At 39.2% G+C, this 25,631-nt stretch overlaps 1 protein-coding gene across 2 annotated transcripts in view; it reads right to left on the bottom strand.

Moving 5' to 3' along the window:
- Positions 1-297: 297 nt before the first annotated feature.
- ZCCHC2 (zinc finger CCHC-type containing 2) overlaps positions 298-25,631 on the bottom strand; it is a 41,558-nt gene continuing 16,224 nt past the window's right edge. Inside the window, exons 4-14 of one of the 2 annotated variants that reach the window (XM_048939281.1) lie at positions 23,438-23,509; positions 20,225-20,337; positions 18,176-18,270; positions 14,692-14,775; positions 12,957-13,014; positions 9,984-10,122; positions 8,531-8,595; positions 7,544-7,638; positions 5,508-5,636; positions 3,293-4,801; positions 298-2,304 (exon numbers count right to left, since the gene is read on the bottom strand). In XM_048939281.1, the coding sequence (XP_048795238.1) occupies positions 2,237-2,304; positions 3,293-4,801; positions 5,508-5,636; positions 7,544-7,638; positions 8,531-8,595; positions 9,984-10,122; positions 12,957-13,014; positions 14,692-14,775; positions 18,176-18,270; positions 20,225-20,337; positions 23,438-23,509 (2,427 nt within the window). In that variant the 3' untranslated portion in view covers positions 298-2,236. The remainder of the gene's footprint in view (positions 2,305-3,292; positions 4,802-5,507; positions 5,637-7,543; positions 7,639-8,530; positions 8,596-9,983; positions 10,123-12,956; positions 13,015-14,691; positions 14,776-18,175; positions 18,271-20,224; positions 20,338-23,437; positions 23,510-25,631) is intronic. The other variant, XM_048939283.1, reaches the window with a different exon arrangement.

Here is a 25,631-nt window from a genome sequence, read left to right as displayed (position 1 = left end):
CGCTCAACGTCCCGGACCTATCACAGAAGGCCATCCTCCATCTCCCAAGAGATCCATCTACCTTGGAGCTCAGAGCAGGGCACAGCACCCTGACTGCAGTCACAGGCCTGCCTCGACCTTCAGTCAGACACCATCAGCTTCATCTCAGAAGTGACAGATTCCAACCAAAATGGAATTCCAACCAAAATGGTAGCTTGCCAGAAACACTGAACAGCCCCATCCCTCTACTGGAGGCAGCCTAGGGCTTTCATTTTGTTGTTCTCAGTATAAAGGACAGTGCTTGCACGCAGGTACTTTTTTTCTTTTTTTATTGCTGTTAAGTCAAGGAAAAAGGTTGCATAAAATCCAATCTCTTCTAGAAATATAAGTGACCTTTCCAGTACATTTCAAATATCAAAGTATATGGTAAACATACAAATAAAGAGAAGGTAACATACCTCCTATTTACAGTACAGTATTTTAAATCATAAAATAAGTTCCATAAAGTACAACTGGCAGGTAATTCACAATACAAGTCCATTGGTGGTTTAACACCCTCACTTCAACTCAAACGCAGTTCATTCGTTTCAAGTGGTCCAAAAATACCCAGATCAAATAAAAATTTTAATCAAAATAATTTTCATTTACTACTTAAACTTTTTTTTTTTTCTTTTTTTTTTCTTTTTTTTTAAATTAAAGCTTTCATCTACCTCCCTCCCAGCCCCCCCTCCGAGAAAAAAGTTCCAAAATGTACACTGGTGCTATAAATATAAATGCTACCTATGAAGAAATGTAATCATCAAGCTTTTTTCTTCAAGTTTCTTGTTTGTTTAGCAATTTATGAGACGGCTGAACCAAGGATTGATTTTTATCTCGTCCCTCTACTGGACACCAACTCTTAGATTAAGAAAAAAAGATTTCTGCCATGAACTGTGAGGAATGCCAAACCCTATGGATATACAGTGGTAGTTGTTCATCGGTGTTGAATGCAGCAGTCAAAAAATACACTCATCTTCCAGATAACCTCAGTGCACTTCAGGAAATCAAATATTACCTGGAAGCAATTTAGTACATATATTGGCTTTTAAAAATAAAATAAAAAATACAGCAGCATTAAACTTACTTACTCATGATACTGACATGATTAATACCATCTTAACACTCATTTCAGTCTTTCACATTATACCGTAATTACGCATAGTGGTAGATTGTTATAAAATAGTGACTTTGCTATTTGGTAGACAGGTCCTAATGCTAATACCTGACTATTTTGTAAAAACCATAGCTTTCGTTCAGTTTGAAAGAAAACATTTACATTCTAAGTACAATGCAACACTGTAATAGTTTAGGAAAAAAAATGTTCGATCAAGTAATGTTCATTCTGTGTTGACACGATGTAGAATAGCTTTAGAAAAGGAAAAAAATGCCGTCAACTTCCATTACAAATGCAAACACACTGAGTACAACATTCATACCAGTTTTTCACCTTTTTTTGCCGAACATACAGGCTAAAAAGCTACAAAGGGAGAAAAACCTGTGAATTTAAGCTTGTTTACCTTTAAAAATCTGTTCAAGTCCACACAGCTTCAGTCACTTCCTGCTCTACGTATTGTAATTTATCTGGGACTCTCAAGAGCTGCGTATATGTACTACTGCCAGCTACAGCACACATCCACAACGGCGTGTTCCTTTGGGCCCTCCTAACGGGACGTCTGAGCATCTCCCCTCAATTCACGAGCGTTAATTTGGAGTACGGGCAGGGTCTGTATGAACTGCGCTAAACACTCATGCAAGCCCAACAAATCCACGTGGACAAACAGGGAAAAGAAAACGAAACAGCAGCATAAAGAGAACAGGGAAGGGGAGGAAGAAGATTGTGGTGGGGAACGTGACCAACTTTCTTCTTTCACCATATGGCTGCTCCATCAGTGATGTCAGAGGTCAGAGACTTTTTTTTAGATGCAGTAAACATTGCACATGTCTCAAGTCTTCAGTGCAAAAGCATGGTTCGAATGCTCTTTCTGATTGTTTGGCTGTGTGTCTGAATTACATGCACTACGCAAGCCTTTTGTAGAACCAGGAGGAGACCAGGGACTCAGCTTTCTTCTCATGTACGGAAGAGGTGCGACAGCAATGAAAAACTCCAAAAGAATATAAAACTGGGAATGTCCCAAAACACAAGACCACCCCCCACCTCCCACACACACCTTCCCCCAATTCCCCAAGCTTCAGTTTAAGTAGGCAATGTTTACTTGTTTCAGTCTGCAGAATCCAAGGTATCATTGGAAGGGGGAGGGGGAGGTGCGTATCTCAGTCTGTAAGTGCCTAAAACAGGAAAGAGAACTACTAAGTCACTGCTTACAATTAAAATGGATTACAAAACCACTACAAGGTATCAAAATGGACATGCTCTTCAAAAGGCACTATCATCCTCCAGTCCGTTTAAAGTAGGTCCTAAGATCTTACACTATTTCCTTTCAACCGCTCACTAAAAGCATCGCTTTAAAAAAATAGATAGACAGCAGATACCAGATTTTACCTCTGTTGGAAAAATACAAAGAGAAGGAGACCCCATCATGGCTAGTCTTTCCTGTTCCTGTCTGACCAGACAAGTCAAGTCAGAATGGACACAGGCCAAGAATGAGAAATAGTTTACATTCCATCTGAACGCTGAGTTTCCTGGGTTTTTTGTTTGTTTGTTTTTGCATGGAGGAAGAAACGGCACGCAGGACTGCAGCCATTCCTTCGGCTTCTAATTCCAATTGGTTTCTGCCTTTTTGCTGTAACTTGCCTGAGAAGTTCAAGCATATTTCATTTGTGTATTTCATGATGGGGCATAGAGGATGGCTGGTTGTGCAAAGGTAAGCTTCAGAAAAGTTGAATTATTTAACGGCCAGTTCATTTTTTTGAATTCTTCTGTATTTTCTCTGCTTTTTGCCAATGATTTCCCTCTAGAAAACACTGACCAGAAATGGAAAAATTGAAACGACATGCAAACCTCAAACGTAATACCAAAAACAAATGAGCGAAAAGAACGACAATTTAGAACAGATAGAGTTGGAGATCCCAGCTCTGAATCATGCTCATTTTCTGCTTCGCGCTGTGAATCCTTTTGCCTTGCGCTGTTCTACAGAAATTTCAAGCAGAGATAAGATACTTTGAAGCTTTAGAGCAGGTCACTAATGCACAACCATTTACACAAAACATACACACGCACGCACACCTTTCTGCAAGACCAGAAACAGCACATTCAGTTAGGTAAAGAGGAACTGCTAAACTCAAAAGCAAGTCCGCTGGGAGTTATCATGATTACCTTGTTGACTGGCCTCCATGGATGACTGCTTACAGTCCTGCGCATAGTGTCCACTTACACCACAATTGTAACATGAAACGTTCCCATTCTTCTTGGGTCCTGACCCATTTGTGTTGGCAACTACGTTAGGTGCTGGATATACGGGATAGAACCTCCCAAATCCTGCCATCTGCTGCATACCATAGTTGGCTTGGCTCCCCATTACTGGGTCATGCATAAGCCCGTTTGCATACGGAGACTGAGGCAGGAAGAAAGGAAGTTGCGTTCCATTGCTTTGATGTGCTTGATTGAGGTAGCTGCCATTGCAAAGTGATGGCAGAGTGAAGAAAGATGGAACTCTGTAGACTTGTCCATGAAGTGGGTTATGATAAAAATAGCTATTAATCTGAAGGCTTCCATTGGTCCCACAGCTACACCTACGTCCACAAGAACCACAAGGACCAGATCCCAGCTGCTGTGGAGGTAACATTGTCCCGTTAGTGTTATTATTTCCAACAGCGTTTATGTAGGATGTGCTGTCGCTCTGTGCAGTGCTGTGTGTTAAAGCGGGGCTCGGGCTAGGGGCAGGGCCTGGCGTGTGCGTAGGAATTGCAGGAGGAACGGAGGACTGGATCTGACCAACACCTAAACCAGCTGACTGAGGTGGTGAGGAAGCTGCTACAGTGTTCAGCACGTTTGTGTTCTGGTTGGGCAACACGCTGGTAGCATGAGGACTGCCTGGCAAAGCGTACGAAGCTGGTGGAGGTGGCGGTGCTGCTGTGGAGAGACCAGCTGCTGGAAGAACTACCTTCAGATTGGTAGGCTGAGGGATTGCTCCTGGGTTTCCCTCAATGTGAGGCACCATTTGATTCAGTCCTACCACCTGGGATGCGGGTTTTGTGATGGGATCTGTAGTAGGAACTGGGGATCCTGGGAAACTACCTGGATTGTGGACTGGGATAAAGGCAGTATTTGGTGATCCAATACTTAAGTTTCCTGTCGGCTGCTGTGGTCCATTAACCGTGCAACTTTCCGACGATCCCTGTGGAGAGGGCATTTTCAATCTGTGTATTGCCAAATGCAAAGCAGGGCTACCAGGCTGGACAGAATGCGGGAGAAAAGTGGATGGGACTGGCAAAGGGGAAGCCATCAGCTCAAGGCGTTTCTCAGGCTCGCCAGAAGTCACTGGGCCCATTCCACCAGGAGGTGAATTTGCGGACTCTCTCACCGGTGAGACAGCAACAGGCGTGGTAACGAGCATTCCCATCGTCTTCCCATCTGCGGGTATGGGGGGCGGGACGACCGCTTCAGGCTTTTGGGCAGTGCTGTGCATCACACAGTGTAAGGCAGGCATGAAGGAGATGTGTTGAAACTTTGCGTTCAAAGGATCTTCCGAAAGGCTTCCGTTTTCGTTATTCGCTGAAGAGATCTGAGCAGACGATTTGTTCATGTTTGAGGAACTGACAGCACTGTAGCCTGTGAACCTGGCTGCATTTTGATTTCCAGAGTCCTCAGAATTGCTGTCCGTGTCTGTGGAGAAAGCAGCGTTTGTCAGTCAGAAGAATGAATCTGAAACTATAGTAAGTCTCACCCTGGACTAACTTACCCATATAAAACTTAATGAATTTGAGGACATAAAAGATAATTATGTCTTTCTGAATTAAACTAACTTTGAGATTGTTTTCAGTCATCCAGACCAAGCTAGGTCAATCTCTATCATTCGTCTAAATCAAAATGCCTGGCTAGCGCCCTGGTTTCAGCTAGCTGTGCCTTTGACTTGGGTACATCTGCAAATGTGAACAGCAGCAAACAGGCCAAATTAGGAATTTGTATCTACCTAGAAAGACGTTGATAAAGTTTGCTCAAATTTGGAAGGAGTGACAAATTAAACAGTCAATACAAAGAGAAAGACCTCTCAGACACGCTGGCATAGTCTTATAACTTAATATATAACGTTCTTTGCTGTACTGCTGCAATTTCTCAAGACACTGCCAAAGTCAGAAAAACGGGATATCATGTACAACATAGCTCTGCATAGTGATCTAAAACTCAAACAGCTTCTGCTATTTGCTAGAAGCCCTCAATCCACACAGTCACAAAACTCACTACGTAAAACATCATCTATGGCTAGTTAAATAAAAGCAGGTAATAAAATGAGAAACTAATTAAAATTAATACAAGAAAGAGATTAATCAAGGACTATACAAGGTTCATGCACACTCTCCAAAAATCCAACCTCTGTCTTTTTCTTCTTCACTGTCAAAGCTTTCCCTCCCATCGTGTCGTGGACTAGAAGGAGAACTGTAACTTTCAGATGATGTTTCTCCACACGTATCGTGACCAGATCCAGTGTCCAAATTCAGATCTAAAAACAAAAATAAGTATTTCTGTGTACAATTGCGCCTTCTAGATTTCAAAAGGAATCATGGGAAACTCATTTGCTGGAAACTGCATTTCAGAGCGGGTTTAGAAACTATTATCAAAGTCCAGTATGTAAGCCAGAACGCTTTGGCTTTTGAGTTCTGCCTCAGAGGTGAAGCAGCAAGACACAGCAAGAGGTGAAGCATGCTCTCACAGTCTGCAGGCCAGATGCTAGTGTCAAGCAAACCCCACTGCCCAAAAAACTCAGCTAAAAAAACTTCAGGACAAAAAAAGAACGCTAGGATTTATTTGTATTATTAGTAATTGCAAGAAAATAAATTGTTAATTTATTATTACAGTTGCAAATGTAACAGCTTAGGTTAAACTACTACAAAGTTGCCGTAGAGTTTTCATTTTTGATTCTTGCAACCATTTTCCTGGATTAAACCTATACTTGTTATGTGAACAAGGGTTTTGAATTTCTAACATAATGTGGAACAGTCGTGCCAACCTCCTATCACCGAAAAGAAAAAGCTTAAAGTCCCAGTCACAAAGTTTCAAGTCTTCAAAGTTGTAAGTAACTAAGAAATGACTGACAAGCTAAAAACAGAAAGTGAAAATGGAAGAAAAAAAGAGTTAAGAGCTATTGGCTCAAAATAGGACATTTCAAACAATGTCTCCATATATAAAGCCAGGCAGAGATTCAGACTGCAATGTTATTTCCTCCCCCTGCTCCCCGCTTCCCCCCGACCACCTCTCCATAGGTTGTATCAGATGACACTTTGATGTTTGCATACAAAGACAGGTAGAAAGCTAATTCCTGAGGACTGAATTGCTTCCAGTAATTGTGGGTTGCAGTTTCCTCTTGCAGTGGCCTTAAGTAGCCATTCCTATCAAGCAGGCAGTTTCACATCTGTAGGTCAGTGTGTTGCAGGTGGACAGAACTCTTAAGGCAAAACACTCCTTTTTAGCTGCCCAGTGTATCCCACAAAATTACACAGCCTCTGAAATGTATCAGGTCATAAACACTCAGTGTGCTTTACATGACAAGAACAGCAACCAATCAGACATGCACACAGAGAGCTGTCCTGTACATTTCATTTTCTACTTGTAGATTTCTTACCTACTTTTTCAAATTATGTTGTTTTTACTAACCTTGTTAAGTGAATTCTTAGTTTCAGATTTTAACACTGTTTTTAGATGACAAAAACTGCTCATAAAGCACGCGACAGTAATTCAGTGTGCCATCTACCTGCAACTCTCTAGTTGAGAAGTGGTGATAAAGTATGCAAACTTTTTAAAGACTGCACCCCAAGCAGAAACAAGAGCCAGACAAGGCATTTCGTAAGATGCCTTCAACACATCAGCTTATTAGGTGGTATACAAAAGGCACAGTCTTTATCAATTTTCTGTTGTGACTATTGAGTATAAGAGAGATGAGGTTGCACCTCATATTAGGTTGCAAAAACATCAGGCCAGCAAAGTTGATGGGTAACGCAGCCTTTTGATAATTGGTAATAAAGCTTGGATGCTCATTGAACAAGACAAGATGACATTTGTGTTGTTCATCCCTCATTGACATACAGAAGTCCTGCCCTAGTCTCTGGCTTTTGCTGGATTACCTAAACTCGAAAACCCTGTTTGGGCAGCACGCACAGCTCTGTGTGGTAGCTCAGTAGTCGCCTGCTTTACACGCTATAGTTCAGCAAAATTTCACACGAGACAGTTTTTGCAAAGCTCCTCACGGGCCAACTCCTCATCAGAAGGAACCACTGAGCTGCAAAGAGATCACTGATGACATGGCACTGGGCCTCCACTCGCTCAGACTGCTCAGTTTCATATAGAAGTAGCCCAACACGAATGAACGAGTAAAGCTGAATTGTACAATCAGCTCAGGAGGGAGCACCTTACCTTTTGCTGTCCCTGCACGGATGTGCTGTGATGCTGCAACTCTGACTCCGTTTGTCCTGTTATTCAGCCGGCACTCAGCCTTCTTTGCTTTCTCCCTACGTAAATAATTCTCATGTTTGTTTATTTCCAAATGCATTTCACAAATAAACAACTATGTAGGAAAATCAAATGCAAACAAAGGCAGTAATTCCAGGCTACAAACATATATTTAATAGGGATAACGAGAAATGCAGATAATAAACAGGTAAAGGTTACTAGTGATACACCAGGCATTGTAATGCCAGCAGTGTTACTAAGCACTTTGAATGAAGATCTGAAAGAAAACACACTCAAAAAAAAAAAAAGGGGGGGGGGGGAGGGGGGGAAGAAGAAGGGTGCAGCTGATTTTAAACTCTTCCCTGAAGGATGACAAAGGTAATGGAGCAATACTGTAGACTAGCATAAAAGCATCTGGTTACAGAATATCAGAATGACAAGAAGTCCAATTGGCATCAGGCAGAGTATTAAATAAGACAGAAACTTTTTCACGGTGCAGGATTGTTCAAGAAATTCCAAAGCCCTCTAATGCACAAATTATCTTCAATAAAACATTTCACCACGTTACCACCCACTGAGTAATGTTAAAGGCTGCTGGCAAACCTTCCTCGAATTTCAGTGTTTTCTGCACAGCTTTACACTTTCAAACTTAATAATAAATACCAGGGAGAAAAAGAGGCAATTCTTTATCAGTTAAGAACCTACTTCTTTGTCTGTTCACTAAATGACAAGTGGTATTTTAGGAAATGAATGCACAGAATTACATTCTATTTTTTATGCTACTTCTTCTCAAAACACACAAGAAGGAATTCTATACAGACCAGCCTCGCGGCATGCCAGCTATTCTTTCACCAACTAAAAAACAAAGCATCTAATTGACTATCCACTCTGTTTATCAGAGTGAATGCATTACACTTTGTCCCTCAATTACTGGTTACATTGGAAACCTACTTTTCCAGCTGTGGCTTTCCCTTCTTCTTGCTTACTGCAGATAAGCTCCGTTTTTCCCCTGTATGCTAGACAGGAAACACAAGGATGTCAGTCAAAAGACAGAACTTCTTCCACAAAAAAATACTTCCTAGACTTAAAGGTCTGTGAGTCACAATGTGTGTGCTCACAGGCACTGCTGTCACACAAACAACTATTTGCATAGTGCAATCAGGCCGTCAGAATTATGTAAATTATCTTCATTTATGCTATGATCAGCAGGGACTCAGCAAATTACCACTTCCAGTTTTTCAGAAGATATCAAAGAAACAACTGCTGTGAGTAAGCTCCAGGTCTTTCCTTTTGAGGATAAAAACCAACACTTTTAATCAAATATCCCCTAACAACTTCTTCCATGAAAAGAAGTTGTCTCGTCAGAGTTGATAAGGTTTAAACAGATACAGAACCTTTGGATTCAACTGGAATTATCTAACTGGGAGGAGAGGGAACCCATGTGGCAAATTATTTTTAAATAGCAGCAAGTTATTTTTAGATCTTGTCAAAACCAGTGCTCAGCCTTGATTGCTGCTAAACTGAACTCTGCAAAATATCACCTACAAACGTACTAGAAAAATTACAACATCTGCATTTTTCTGCAAGTACACTATTAGTAGTTGCTGGTAATATCTCCTATTTGGTACAGGAATACAAATTACGACCAAAAAATGTCTATCTATGCTTTACGCGCAATTCTTCAAAATGGGAAGTAGCTTTTCCTGGTACAGTATATCACATTTTCCTTGCCTCAAACTTGCAAATTTCAAGCTTTCATAGTGTCTACCATTTCACCTGTGAAAGCAAATCTTAGTTCATTAACCTAGTTTGTGACATAAGGTTTTGGTTGGTTTGGTTTTGGTTGCAGCTCCCCACACAATATTTAATAGCCAAGGTCTGCACATAGAATAAAAGCAATATTAAGTAATTACTAAGGAATTCTAACATTAAAGGTTTTCCAGATGTAACACTGAGCAATATTCCTTTCCTCAATTTCAGTATTACCATCTTATTTATAAGCAATTATTCTTCTCCACTATACTTGGATGCATACAGTTTAGTTGTTAACATAGCTTCAAGTTTGTTGCTTGCAATAACACAAACTCCTCAGAACTTCTGAAATTCTCTCTGACGACAATCAGACAACAAGAGGATGTCTAATTAGAAATGAACATCAGACTTTTCTGATCACATACATCCCATTGTGCTACTTTAGCTATAAGCCCAAATAAAAGCTGTTTATTTAAAAAGACAGTGGTAAGTAAGAATTGCGAGGCATTTTCTAACCAGAGTAAGTCACAAGCAACTTTCCTATCTTCTGCATCTTTGAAAACTACATGTAACCTTATGTAGCAAACAGCCTCCTCAATTCCGAGTCACCTCCTCACTTTGCAAACGCTGCTTCAGAGAAAAAGCAACACACCTGGTCAAGTATGTTTGTACAGTGCTCTGGGTGCTGCTGGACAATACAGGTTTTCCTTCTCCAGTCCATTACCCCATTTTGCTCAGAGTGCTGTATGTTAAGGCTATCCAGTGAAGAACACTTTGCACTGCTAGTGCTGCTGAAATGAAAAAACAAGTTATGCCAATATGAGCAAACACTCAAACTTTTTTTTAACCAATGTAGGCATTTTTGTAACATGCTGGGAATCAGAGGTCTTTTGTTTTCAAAAATGCTAGAAATTCAAGAGATTTTAAAGAGGTAAGTTACATCTTTATAGGAGTTGTATAGGAGTTGTTGAGCACTTCAGTTACAGTAATGATCTGAACATACGTGGAGTTCTTTGATTTTAATTTGATGCAAAATTTCAGAACACCACAATCTAAAGAAAACAGCACTGGAGAGAATTGGCATGGACATCTCTGCACTTCTTTTGGCCTGCTTTTGTCATACGTGATGTGGAGAAATTTTGCAGGCAGAAACGCATTCTGAATTTATTCTCCTTCTTCCGTATTATTAACAACAAAGCTGGAATTACTTTACAATCACTGTTTCAGAATTCATAAGACATATAAGAGAAGAAGGGCTACTTACAGATCATGCTGCAGCTGTTTATTTGAGTTTCAAAATAATCCTCTTGTTTTGTATTTTTACCTTGAACATTGTTAGTTTTGAGTAGTGCTGGGAAATGGGAGTTGCATTTGGCATTTCCTTTGAGCCTTATTATGCCTTTCACTGAAGTTTCTCTTAGCAGCTGCCAGCCAATAGCAACTTTTAACCAGCTCCGAGAGCACTTCTCAATGAAGACTGCTGGAGGAACTGTTCAGGGTTCTCACAGCATCAGTAGGGCACAAGGACCTACAAACTTTTCATCTACTATTCAAAAATATGCCCTGCTACTCACTGGATTAAAAAAAAAAAAAGAAAAATGAGTTAATGCTTTAAAACTGTTATCTAAATGCTCATGTTGGAAATGTAAAGCTCTTCTAACTCAGAGCTGTTGTCAAGGTACATCAAAATTACTGCAATGTGCAATGCCACTCAGTTCCCACAGTGGCACAAACCAACATCACTCCAAAGCAGACGTCACATCGAAGTTGCAGCAGCTACTTACCACATGCTTCTGGAAAGAAGTGCTTTGCTACTTACAGATGTACAATAAAATATTTTTAAGAATAGCTTAGACAAATAGTAAGAACCCAAGGAGGTCCCTACATACAGATGTGAGTCCATGACTGTAGAGACATGAGCAAGGTCACTTAAACTTCTGCCAAATGGAGGTAGGTGAAGCTCCTGCCAAATTTACATCATTACATATGAGCTGCAATACTAGTGAGTTGTTTATTGTTCAATTTCATTCCCTTAAGTAAACTTCTGGATGCTTCTGAGAATAAGGCCGCCATGCTAACTAACATCAAAAATAGACATACACAGTGTGGAAATTATCTCAAAGTGAACAGGGGAGAATTAGACCTTTAAGTAGTCCAGTAGTCAACACTTCTCACCAGCCATTATTTTCTGTTTAAGAGTATAACAATTTCCTATCACAGAGGTTTGTGGAAATGTCTGTCTCAGTCTATCAAAATTCTTCTAACCAAAGCTTCATCTAAAAGACAGATCCTGAACTACAGTCAGCTTCACTATATTTTACTATAAACAGAATAAGGAAAAAAAAAAATCTTTATTCTTACAGTTATAACTGCATGATAACAAGATTGAACTGAACACTTCACTACTTCATAACAGAATTTCTATCCAGCAGTATAATCAAAAAGTTTCTAAAGGTCACATTCTCCTTTTGGGCACATGGGAGTTTAGAGTAACTAGGAGGATTAAATAAAAGCAAACCAGAACAGAAAAACACCTATGTTGTCACAGGTATCAAATAATAGAATCATTCAAGTTGGAAGGGACACTTAAAGGCCATCTAGTCCACCTCCACTGCAACAAGAAGGGACACCTACAGCAGGATCAGGCTGCTCAGAGCCACGTCCAGCCTGACCCTGAATATCCCAAAAGATGGAGTTTTCATCACTTCTCTGGGCGACCTGTTCTTTTGCCTCACTGCCCATAGTGTCAAGAACTTTCTTACATCCAATCTAAATTTTCCCTCGTTTAGTTTGAAACCATTTCCCCTTGTTCTACCACAACAAACACTATTAAAATAGTCTGCTCCTTTCTTCTTCTCACCCAGCACTCTGTTGTGCTATTGTTATACAGCAATTATTTTAAACCCAGGTAAATTTTTCTCTCCTGAGGTAAATACATCTTACAGATAAAATAGCAGTGAAACACAGGATAAGACTGTCAACCATAGCAAAAACTGTAACCATTTGTCTCTTAATACAGTTAAAACATTGCACAACCATGTGCAAACACCTCCAAAGTTTCTGGATAAGATCCATGAAGAAGTGAATTCACATCAGATGTGCTTTCCAGTACATGAAGCCTATGACTTAATGCAGTTAAGAAGCACTTCCATTTACAGTGGATGCAGAACAGTGAAGCACATACGTTTTAGCTGCTACACAAGGGAAAGGATGGACTGCCTTCTCATAGAAGGCCATAGAAAAACTACAGAAGACACGAGGAGAACCAACAGCAATGGAAATTTTCATATAAAAATGCATGCGAGGGTGCATGGGAGAAAAATGCATAAAATTAAAATTTATGTTACTCACTTCAAAAAAGAAAACAACAAATTCAGAAATTCATGAATTCTGAAAGTTTGGAAAAGAAGAATGACCAAACGACCTACACATGCAGATTTAGAAATGGTTTATTTTATAATATTTTGAGGAGAGTTTGTAACAGAGAACTCTACGTTACATATACCTTTCTAATACAGATTACATTAACCAATAGCACCCAATCAAGCAAGCTTTAATTTAGGAGGAAATCCCTAAACAATGGAAGCTCAGAAACATAGCAGACACATCACATCCCAGTACCTACTTGGCAACAGGACTTTTTCCATTATGTTTCTTGTGGACTGCTGCGTGTTGCATTACATCTGGAAGAAAAAAAAGGCAAAACACATGATTCCAACAGCAATCCCTATTTCTTCTTCTAGATCAATCCAGCAGATTCATCTTTCCATCACCACCAGAAATTTGGTGTAAGACATCTCTATTAAACACACTAGACTTAGTTTATAGTGCTCAGTTTGGCAGGTGTTACATAAAAGACAGATCAATTTGTACACAGTAGAATCTGCATTCTTTACCTTCAATTTCACTGAAGAATAAAACAGAAAAATAGGAGTTATAATTTTGCTCACCTTTGTTTTTTAGCATAAGGACTGCATGTGTAAATATCAACCAGTATGAAGGGATGAAGAGAAATTAATTCAGTCAGAAAAGTATAGAATTGTATAATTTTTTCTGGACTGCCAGAATTAATCTCTAAACTTTGTGTTATTGACACATTCTGAAGAGCTAATGAAGATAAACCTTACACAGAAGTATTGCATTATTACCCTCATAAATTTCACTGTGCAAGTAAAGCTTTACAAATAACAAGAAATGAAGAGATCCTGCCTCAAACAAGAAACTTGGATACAAGGCCTGCCTATTTTTTGAAAACAATGGCTAAACTTTAACAAAGGCAACCTTTCTCAACTGCAACTAGCCTTCCTGGTAGCCATCATTTTGCCTGAACTCCTCTGTGTACAACACAGAAGTAAAAATTACGATCTGAAAAGAAAAAATACTCTGGTTTTTAAACTCCTGACAGCACTTCACACAAACAGCCCCAAAGGAGTTCTGAACTGCGTTTATTCCTTCATCAATTGAACGGATTCCTTTTAAGTACAGTATATAAAAGCATTATTTGAGCTATTTCCAAATATACTATACATTTATTTAAGTGTATTCTGAACTCTAACGAAGAACATAGTAATAATTTTTAAAATCAGGAAAACTTGTCTGACTGTGTATGTGGATTACTGACAGCACTCAAAGTCAACTGCAAGCTTAGTAATGTGCAAGAGGGTACGAGTGCTGTCGTCCTGTGAAATCCAGTGTATGTGCCTATGCTCACCTGTCAGCACCTATTTCCACCTACCAGAAGATCATACTTGTCTACTGCTCAAAACAGTGCAAAACTGGTCTGACATCCACTTCAGAATGAAATTGCTGACCAGCCACTAAGCTGCTAGTGGCTTTTGAGGTGTTTGGGAAACACCAGCTTACAATGTAACCAAAGTTCATTGCAGATCCAAGTGGTTAAAGTCCTTACTAACTGGCCAGAGTATAAATGCAGCACAGGCTAAAAATAAGAGGAAAACATCAACATCCTTTCGTGTGAAACTAGAAGCTAGACAAATTTGACACATTTATAGCAAAATAAATCGCTGCACTCAGTTTGTAACCCAAATAACTGAATAACAGGTAACAACAGGAGAAGCTACAAACACGGCTCATGTATATCGTAAAGTGTTTCTTTCTCGTTGCTTGATAGAGCTGTGAACTTCTGTCTCCACGCTGTCTACAAACAATCCCACTACTTGGATCATTAGCAACTCCCTAAGGAAACTGCTCCAAGTATGCAAAGGTTCTTCATTTACACAGCACATTTAGTCCAAGCCTCTCAGCTCTGTACAAACGAAGGAATCAGTCAACTGCACAATTTACAGAACTGAGTGTGGTAAAATTGCTCAGAGAAAAACCACCTTTGAGTACACAACTACCTTCCTCCTGACTTGAAGCTTCTGAACTGTCCTCCTTGAAGTGTTCTGGTGCTTTAACCGTCTTCAAAGAGGGTTGTAAGTTACCTGCAGAGAATAAAGTTCACGTAGTAACTTTATAGATCTTGAACAACTAGAAAGTTCCTGAATGCTTGTACTGAACTGGAAGCTACAGAAACGGATGACTGAAGTTACTGGTTTGCACGTGGCAACAATTTGGACATCATCTGCTTCAAAGTGGAAGACCTCCAAGAGGAGATGCTTTTCTTTTAAAAAACAGCGTGCAGAACAATTTTAAAGCTATGGTGCAATTTTAAAAGCTTTGGGTTGTGATTATAGTTTTAAGAATACTGGCACTGCATTGCAGTTCAGATTTTTTATTAATAAGTAAATAAATAAAATGTCCTGTTACAGTTGTAAATGGCAGGAGCCTTACTATAGTTACTGCAGTTTGAGGCAATGAGTCACACTCCTCCACTGTTAAATCATTCATGTGCCAAAGGAAACCTAATTCAAGGTAAAGTTTTCTAGTGTCCTTATCACGGTTTCAATTTATTATTTTTGCCTTTTTATGCCAGATGGGACGACAAAAAAAAAAATGGCAATAATATTTACAGTTTTGTTGCAAAAATACCACAACCACACTCTGAAAAAGAACTAAGCTCAGCAATGCATCTAACTCTAGAAGTCTGCTCTTTACTTCTCAAAAAGTTCCAAACCAGTGTAAGAAAAAAACATCTGCAATCTGCTGTTCAGGAGCCTGAAAAGTTAAGAAGATCCTCCTGAGTACTGTCTGAACTGAACATGCTAAGCCCAAGAGATCATATCCTAATGAAGTCTGCTGGGATTAAAAGTTTATGTCAGCCTAAGGAAGCGTCGAAAATAACTAATGTTATGAACGAGGGGGAGCTAATTGATTCCCTCCTTAATGGAACCATGACAGCATACATAATTACACGTACAGAATATTTTACTCAGTGTGAGATTCCAACTATTATTTATGGTATACAGATCCTCCACTGAACAGAGAATTTATTCCACTTTTTTATATATATATATAAAATCATACCTACAACACTTGAGTACTTCAGCAAGTGAATATTTTTGCACTTCCATGAAAAGATATTTTATCCTTGCTACTAGCAATTGAAGATCAACTTAAGCCACAGCTGCTTTGTCTGCCAATTAATTCTCCACATTCAATTTGACAAGTGGAATGAGATTTTTCTTAAAAATATGCTTCCATCTCCCCTGACAGTTACTGTATTCAAAATATGCTACTATGGCCTAAATTGCAATTGTCAGAACATAGCAGGATTTCAGGATTCCCAAATAGGAAAGCTTTGAAAACAGTGGCCAGCAATAAAGGAAATTCATGAGTTGCTTAACTGGCAATTCTGATGAAGTGGAAAATGAGTGCTTTTGTCTTAGTAGAGCAGCTATTATGCTGCACCACAGAAAACATGATAGCGAATTATCTCACACGAGTCACCCAGTCCCCCCTTTCAATTGAAAAAAATCAAAGAATAATTATACATTTATCACACTATTTGTCTTCATTAAAGTTTTCCTTAATATCTAACTCAATACTGGGGCCCTGAACCACACCAATGGGCTTTACAATCTCTTCCCCTACCCTCCTGAGGACTTCACCTGCTCAGGAGCAGCCCTGACACAATGCACTTCTGTAATTTTGGGTGAGACCGCTGGGAGATCCCTCATCCAGGGCTTTCATCCCTTGGCTCAGGAACTGCATTCAAGCTCAGGCCCGTGCCTGGGGTATGCTGCAGCCACGCCGTGCCTGGCCACGTGCCTCTCTGATGCTGTTCTTAACTCTGACCTACTGACTCTTCTGCGTGACTCACTGCCGTGGATGCCTCCAGTAATCACCAGACTCTTGCCTACCCCTAATTCTAACCTGGGCAAATTGAGCCCACTTGAAGTCTTCTCCCCTTTCTGCTGAACAAGCTCCCCATCTTTTCTATGTGCCATGCATTTCAGACATGACAGATCCTCACAAACTTTCTGCAGAAACCTCTGCACCAACCACCGACGCCCTGCAATAACGCAGTTAAGTCCACTACGATGGAACTCAGCACTGAATCTTCCTCAGATCGTTTCAACAATTCACCAAGGCCATTGAAAACTACGATCACACACAACAGTACATTTATAACTTCCCACCCAGATGTGGCCTACAGACTAAAATATGTACATCACGTGTGCCCATCATTAATGCAAATCTTCCCAGAGCTTGGAATTTTTCCTCCCTATGTAGATTCTCATTAATAAAGGGTTGCCAGAATTTTTCACAGCAGTAAATTCCAGCCAGTTTCGCAACCATCGTGGCCCTCATTTGCTTAACTTGCTTATGAAACTGACATATTAAAAAGTCTTAAGTGTTACTAAAATCAGCAACAAAATCACAAACTGACATCTACAGCTTCTCCTGTAATTACAAAGCTCTATCTGATCATGGAAAGAATACATCTGATACATCACACAAGTCGTATCAAATTTGTGTCAGCTGCCATCCCTCTATTTTCTTTCAAGCATTAACAAGCAGACTGTTTGAAAACTCTCAGTTACACAGTTCTGTATCAAGATCTGCAACTTCTGAGGCAACGGTCTCACACGCAATGCCTTAACTGTCACAGTTAAGTCAACATGCATTGAAAGAAGAAAAGACTCAACAGAAACAAAGGCCCCATCTTAAGGCAGCCATACAGAGAAGCGAAGCTTGGGTTGCACAACTTTGAACACACAAGTGAGAGATCCACCAAGGAAATACCTGCGGTACAAGTGCTCTGACAAATATTCCATACGTTCCCAAGTCAGGGCCATCCCATTACTTACATACTATGTAACCAAACCAAATCTTAGTTTAAATACCAAAACAAACCCTTCATTTACAAAAGAAATGAAATAAATAACAGATTTGATTTTTTTGGTGTCAGTTCAAGACTTTTGTTCCAAAGCATACAACTGCTTCATTCATTTTCACAGGATTCACAGAGATTGTAGTAGCTTTAATGAAAAAACAACAACAAAACAGCCATGAAGAGAAGTCTCCTTTTCCTTTGATGTCATGAAGTTTTATCTAAATTTTTGAAGAGTCAAAAATACTTGGCTGCATTTCTCTTCAATTCCACTGGCCCTACTGCTGAAATGGAATCAGATCAGGGAAGCCTGGCACTTTTAAGATTCCTTTTAAGGATAAAGTCCCAAACAGATGGACATTATTAGCTATTCTGGCAGTATGGTGGTACGCTGGAGACAGAAAGTAAAGAACAGAAGCTGATGGTTCACAGCACGTTCCCAATGTCTAATGTATCTCCTGAAAAATCTACTCATTGACAACAAGTTCAACTATACCCAGCAGAATACAACACAGCATGAATAAGTAATTAAAAAAACATAGGCATGAAAGGAAGAATTGCTTTTAATAGACATTTCATTATATAAAAAATATTAAAGTTTTCCTTACTGTGAGTGTGCAAAGATTCTGATGAAATTGATTGGAAGAAGTTGTATACTCTCTGATTCTGCAGAAAAGCTTGTGATGTATTTGAAAATAGCTGCCTGAAATTTAAGGGAGAGTTTGTTACAATGTAAGCAATGTTCCGTTGGAAGAATACAAAAATACTACAGTACCACTGAAGAGCAAATCTGACACTTCACAAAAAGGCTAAATTGAACTTGCAAACTTGCACACTGTGCGTACAGAAACCTAAGGGCTACTTTAGAGCTTTGGTGTTCAGCACTAGTGTGATACTGGAGTCCAGCCAATGCAAGAGATTGGTATGATGGATGTTTTAAATTAAAAAGTGTGTGAATTTAAGCCATCCCAATTCAAACCTTCCTGCCAATATGCCATGGCGTGTCGTAGCCATGTGACAGATGGCAGCAGAAGGGCAGTCTGACAGAATGGCATCTGACATGGAAGTACATATGCAGTATAGGTGTGTCACTGAATTCCTCCACATGGAAAAAAAGGCACCCACCGACTATCATCAGCACTCGCTGAACATTTATAGGGACCAGAGAGTAGATGTGAGCACAGTGAGGTGGTGGGTGGTGCATTTCAGCAGTGGTGACAGTGATGTGAAAGCCAAGGCACTTTCTAGACAGCTATGCAGATTTTTATGAGCATAGCATGAAGGCTCTTGTTCACTGCTGGCAAAAAGGCACAGTTAACAGTGGCAACTGTGTTGAAAAACAGTGTTTTGTAGCTGAAAATTTGTTCTATCTAACAACGTTATTGCACTCCTTATAGCTGTTGTAGTTTCTATGGAAATAAACAGGAGGCATCACTTTCGGAGCGACCTACGTGTCTATATTTTTGGCCAATCAGGTGCATAATTAAGACCCTCAAATACACATTTATGCTCAACTAAGATTGTAAGAAAGCAAAAACTTTACACAGTGATGCCACTGTTAAAAGATTATTCAGACTGTATTCTAGCACAGCCACAACTTAGTTTATAAGCAGTAATGACAACTCCATACTATCACATAGTTGGATACGTTCACGGGGTATCCTCAAACAATCTGTGGGGTTTGCAATTATCCTACTGTTTTACAGCCTTTTTCTATTGTAGATAAATCCTTTCCATTTAAAATATAAATCCTATTCTATTTAAAAGCAGTTTGTTCACTTAAAAACTGAACGTTTATTAGTCAAAATTGAGCCAATAAAAGACAAATAATAGAGAACAAAATAAAGAAAATTTGGAGGGAAGGGCTGAGGCACACAGCAGCTCTGTATCTCCTAAAGATAAGCTATTGAGACAAAACCCAATGATGTGAGAAGCTCACACACAAATATCTGCTGTATTTAGAGCAGGAGTTTGACAAGAAGTGCCTGATTACTTCAACACGTATTCAAGAGGCAGTCTGCCTAACCTAATCAATCATTTAAGTAATTGTGAATAAGGTTGAATAACCCCAACAGAAAACAAACCTAACAAGATTTATAACAAATGCAAGAAGAACAAGGGAGGTACACTCAAATTTATATTGTTTTTCTGAGTTACAGGATTTGAACAGCACGTCCCTCATCCCAGCAAGGACTATAGACAGCAGGTCTTGAGATACTGGCTTTTTTCTTATAAATGTGTGAACTGTATTTTATTTTATGCATATGCCTCATTATCACTGTTTATTCTTTTACAAATGCTGTTCTGTGTCACTCTGCCCTGACTTAAAATCAGAAACTCTGAGTTACTGTTCTTAATATTTCTAAATATAATGCAGACAAGTTGCTCCTCCCTGAATCAGCAATCATTGCTACACAGTACAGCCCAGGCCAAATATTTCTGTGACTGTATGATTACTCCTTCAGAAGACCATACCATTAAAGTCTGAGAACAGAGCCTCAATTTCAAGAATAAGAGACTAGACTATCAATTTCATTACTGCCTTTCCATTCTCTTCAAAAACGTCATTTACCCAACAGAATTTCCACTGTGCCTAGCAGTCACCTAGTTTGATTCCAATCCCTCTTCAAATAATGCATTTCACATAGAATACTCACCTGATTATGGGCTCAAGATCAGCATGCCTTCGTTCTTCCCTCTTCTGAAAACCCTGATTTAGTGCTCTTAAAATGGTCTTGTCAAATGCTTCAGAAGACAGTTCCTTTGGAAGCTGAGAAGAAGGTTAAAAAGGTCAATTACTCATTTCACATATATCTTTGTTCGCCATCAGTCTTTGTAGCTTTTGTTATCAACAAAAAACTCTCCTGTTCCAGTTTGAATAAGGTAATTTGAAGACTAAGTACAACAAATTATCATAATTTAATTTGCCAGAGAAACACTTTGCTCTAAATTCTCACATGAAATCCAGGCGTAGGAAGCTTTAAAGCGTTCTTTGAGAGGAGATGGCGATTCAGAAATTTACTAATACCGTGTTCTTTTTCAGAGTAATTTACAGCCTTTTTTTTTTCTTTCTTTAATCTTTTCACAGAAAGAAAGCAGGTCTGAAAATAACAAAACACCAGGGAGTACGGCATGCACTGTACTCACTACCACCATGAAATTATTTCGAAGAAAGAGAAGGGAAAAAAAATGTTGTAAGTTATATAATACAGCTGGCAATACTGGGATTACTCAATAGTAAGTCCTTCTCCAGTTGCTCTTAATATCCAAGTTATTCATCAAAATACATTACGACCATTTCCAATCACAAAGTGAGGCTTTCTGATATTTTAGCTTATAGTGTAAAATTATTGCTATTAAAGAGCACGTCAATTTTAAATGAAAAATTCTCCCTAGAAATTAGAAAACAGAGAAATCCCTAAAAGATTTCTCACATTTGTGACTTCCAAAACATGCACTAAAATACATGAAAGCTGGTGACGTTAATTTATTGAGAAAAATACTAATTTCTTTAAATGTTGGTGTTGTTAAAAGAAGACAGTCATAGCAGAAATGCTTTCCCTATACTTAAAAACTATCGCTGATTTGGTTAACATCTGCCATAAGTTATGACCAACAGCTCTAAGCAATTTACACTACAGCAGTATCTCCCTTTTGTGTCTGGAATACACTCAACCCGGAGTGCCAGCTGCCTATTACAGGGGCCAGCAGTGTAACAGCAAAGCTCTAAGCAATTCTTTGACTGAATGAACTGCTACTAACATGCAGACACTGTGTCTAATGGAGATAATTGCTGGGTTAAACATGCCAAAGGAAATCCTGGAATCCAGACAGACACGCTATTAGTATCAGTAGGATGATACAACACCTGAAGTGCACTACAAACCCAGAAGGAAACACTCCTGAACAAAAAGCAGTTTTCCTGACCACTTTGCCTTTAATAATGCTACTAAGTATCTCTGACTAAAGTATCTGCCAGTGTTAACTGAAAGGGAACAAAGAAGTTCATGCTTGCTGTTAAAGAAGCATGCCCATGCAGAAGCATGGGGAAGAGCACACTTCCTCCTGTCCTCATGCTCTGTATTTAATTTTATCTTAAGAAACAGCTACAACTATTTTTGCTTTAAAACTTTCATTAGAAGGGACTCAGCTCATTCAGGCTTAGATAAACCCAAGTTTAGGTTCTTACTATCTTACCTCCAGGTAATGCTTTGTTACAACAAGCACATTTGTCCTTCCACACACAAGGGTAATTTCCTGCACACAAATAACTTCCTATGCTTATTACCTAATGGAAATTGTTCTTTAAATATAAGGCACCAAAGTTACTGCATTTACTACATTAGCTTTTCCCACCAATTCTTCTAGCCTGAAAACTTTCTTATGCAGTTATCTTACTTTTACCTACCCACAAACATGGAATTTCCTATCAGGAAGTTTGATCATTCCTTTCTGTTTTAGGAAATACAGCGTACTACTTAACGCCAACAGGCAGACTGGAGATTAGAATACCAGAAAGCCAGCAGGCAAATACGCATGACCTTCACAGCATTCATACCTCTACCGTGCTTTTAAAAGCAAGATACAATTTTTATCCTACTATTTTTAACAATTCCTTCTTTCTTCTACTGGCTATCAAACCACTTCAAACCAAAAGGATTTTTCAGCTGCACAATTTCTCCACAGAACCACCTTAGCAAGCTGACAGCTTGTGGCTGTCTCCCTCCTGTTCTGCCACCTTCTATCTATCCAGACTCTCTCGTAGAGGGAGCAGTCAGCCAGCACATGGAAGTGCCAATCAGTCAGACGTGACAGCTCTGCAACTGTACGTTTTGGATCCTGTTTGCCTCACTCCTCCTCCCTCTCCTGGAAGCAAGTAGGTACCAGAGAATCCATTTCAAAAGCTTGCGTGCATCTCTGCAGGTAGCAGGCGTACACTTTAACACTCACTCCAAGAACTGCAGGGGATTTCATACAACAGCCCTGCTTTTAAGGTTCTCTTTGGGAATAGAGGTATTTTGTACAAGTAGTTGCTAGCTTTTCTCAAGTGTAACTCCTTGTGTCAGTGAATATACCTTTGTTCTGCCAAATGCAATGGTAAAATTAAAAACTGTTATGCTTACAACTCTGCCCAATCAATTAAAAACAAAAAATTATACTGCTGAAGTTATTCCAACAGGGACACAATTAAGCAAATCAGCAGTGTTTGCACCTATGCTTTAATTCTGTGGGAAATATCAAACATAGTAGTGCATAGTTTCAACTATAAAAGCAGCTTCCCAGGAGATTAATGTTCTTATTAATAAGAAATTATTAATACTTGTCAGCCCTTTTTCTTATTAATAATTTTATTAATTAACATCTTCTCTTATTAACATTTATGAATATCTTAAGTGTGGGTATCAGAGAAACACGGCCAGCCTCTTTAGCAGTCTGTGGGGACAGGACAAGGGGAAGCAGCCATAAGCTGGAGCACAGGAAGTTCTGCAGCAATGTGCAAAAGAACTTCATCACAGTGAGGTGACAGAGCACTGGACCAGGCTGCCCAGGGAGGGTGTGGACTCTCCTTCTCTGGAGATGTTCAAGACCCACCTGGATGCCTACCTGTGCGACCTGCTGTAGGGGGCCTGGACTCAATGATCTCTGGAGGTGCCCTCCAGCCCCTACAGTTCAGTGACAATTTACGTCATCTGAAACTGCCCACATATTTTATTGAGTATTTTCACAACACACATTATTAAAATGGTTAAGATAATTGTTAAAGAAGCTTTTGCTTCTGCGATCATATCCCAGAATTTAGAGCACTCCCAAACAATACCTGAAGTTATAAATCTGATGTGTAAATGCTACTTTTCTATTTCAATACATACTTTTAGTAGGAATTCCTGAAGCTCCTGGTGTGTTTTTGTTACACACGTTACCGAAAGGTCGGACCACGTTACCTGAACAATGAAGGTGAAGAGAATGAGTAAAGTTTCTTTTTTCCAAACATTACACATACCAATCAGGTGATTTTAACGCTTCCATAAGTCTGATGATCTCAGTAGAAGAGTTAACACTAACAGCTAGTTGAACAGTAGGCAAATCAAGGTTAACAGTGTACCTTTTCAGACAGGTACACTACTTTTGAGCATGCATTTGAACATCACTCTACTGTTATTTGTGGCTAAATGTATTATGAACAAATTCAGATAAATGCACTGAAGTTCCAGAAGATTACTTTCTGGCTCTGAAAGAAGCCAGGCAGAAGGCTGTGTCATTACAGGACTTGCATCAAACAGTTGTCTTTAACTTCAAAAAACAAAGCAGAGTTGGTTAGATATACTGGATTTAGTCCTTGCTGCCATCAGAAAATATAGATATATTTCTGCTTATCATACATATAAAATAATTTTATCTGCACTGGGCTTGAATCGTATTCGGTCATAAAGAACTCACCTAGGTAGGGTACAATTCATAAAAATATTGCAAATTACTGAAGAAGTCACTCAAGACTAAGACAGCATTCTGATATATGCTTCTATCAGATTTTCAATATTTCATTGTTCTGACACAACATGCAGGTATTAAAACAGCACCTTCACGTGCATATTTTGAGAGAAAAAGAAGCTTGGTTAGATGGGTGCTGCCTGGTTTTAAGTCCACCTCTGGCCCTAAGATTCCCATCATATGCATGGGAGGATTCTGTGCAGTGAGAGAGGGCATGACAATTATAAGCATTAATTCACTCTGAAGAGCAGATAGGATAACATTAACCACCAACTGCCTTCAACTTAGTCCTCAGAAACACCAGCTACTCTTGCAGATCTCATTTAGGAAGTCATGACTGTACCTGCCATTATAACCTTACAATACCAGTGTCTGAGCAAGCACAAAATAATCTGCAGTGAGGAACACAGCATATACATGCACAGATGAGGAGATGAAACTCTCTTCTAACAGAACTGAGGTGGAAGTGTTTCAAGCTTACTCAAATACTTCCCAGAATATCTCCAAACATTCCCCCTTCAACAAAGAAAATCAAAACCACTGTCAAATCCATCTACATGCTGAATTTTCCAAATAGTTTTGTCAATTTAAATATTGATGATCCATACGAGCATCCTGTACAAACCTCTGCTATCTATTATTGTATCTTAGTACCCAACTGAGAGATCATGGGGACAAAATTATCTACCACAAGGTAGATAGTATCAAGAAGTACTTGATAATCATCAAGATTTTGAGGGCTAAATTCTAAATTCTCAGCAAAAGAAGGGTGATAATTCGTTCTTTTTCCAGTTGAATTTTAGCTTCAGACTCGTTCAACACATAAGCTGTTGACCTCCTCAAAGAGCTTCCATGAGCACATCCAACGATCAGTTATACATATGTAACATTTGATCTACAGCATTCTTTTGTGTGCAGATCCTGTACCCTTCATGATTCACATCTACTGGCCATATGACTGATGATGTTAGTCAAGCTTTGCTAAGGAAATGCCCATTCTGACTGAATTAGAACATCACCACCAACAGCCTTAGCAGCTATCATTTAACCCTACAGCCTTTAGTATCAGATCTCAATATTGAGAGCCTGTTTTCCAAAGTAGTAAGCAGGAATGCTTCAGTTTTATGTAAAATTTAGTCACACAATTGTTTTATATCATGCACGAAGATGATATTATCATACATGAAGACTATCCTGGGAAGACCCTTAAAATTTGTTAGCTTGTTTTTTTTTTTTTTGTTTGTTTGTTTGTTTGTTTTTCCAGAAAATGAAACCAAACCACAACAAACAGGTCTATCAGAAGCCATGCTTTCCTGGTAAACATTTATGAAAGACATCTGAGATGAACATATGACTCCAAGTAACACAGAGCTGCAGATACAAGAACTGCATTCCTATGTCACTTGACCAAATAATCAATTACCTTTAATTTGCTGTGCTTGCCCCAAATTAGAGAAAGCCAGGTTTCCTGAAGTAATGTCACACACCTGACTGCTGTTAGTGCTTTACACCTTCCTATATTATGCCCACGATTATACAAAGAAGCCTACTCTGCACACAGAACCAAGAGAATTG

The sequence above is a fragment of the Lagopus muta genome, chromosome 3 (genome assembly GCF_023343835.1).
Source record: "Lagopus muta isolate bLagMut1 chromosome 3, bLagMut1 primary, whole genome shotgun sequence".
Classification (NCBI taxonomy): Eukaryota; Metazoa; Chordata; class Aves; order Galliformes; family Phasianidae; genus Lagopus; species Lagopus muta.
The sequence above is the reverse complement of the archived record's forward strand: the minus strand, read 5'-3'. Positions and strand labels throughout refer to the sequence as shown.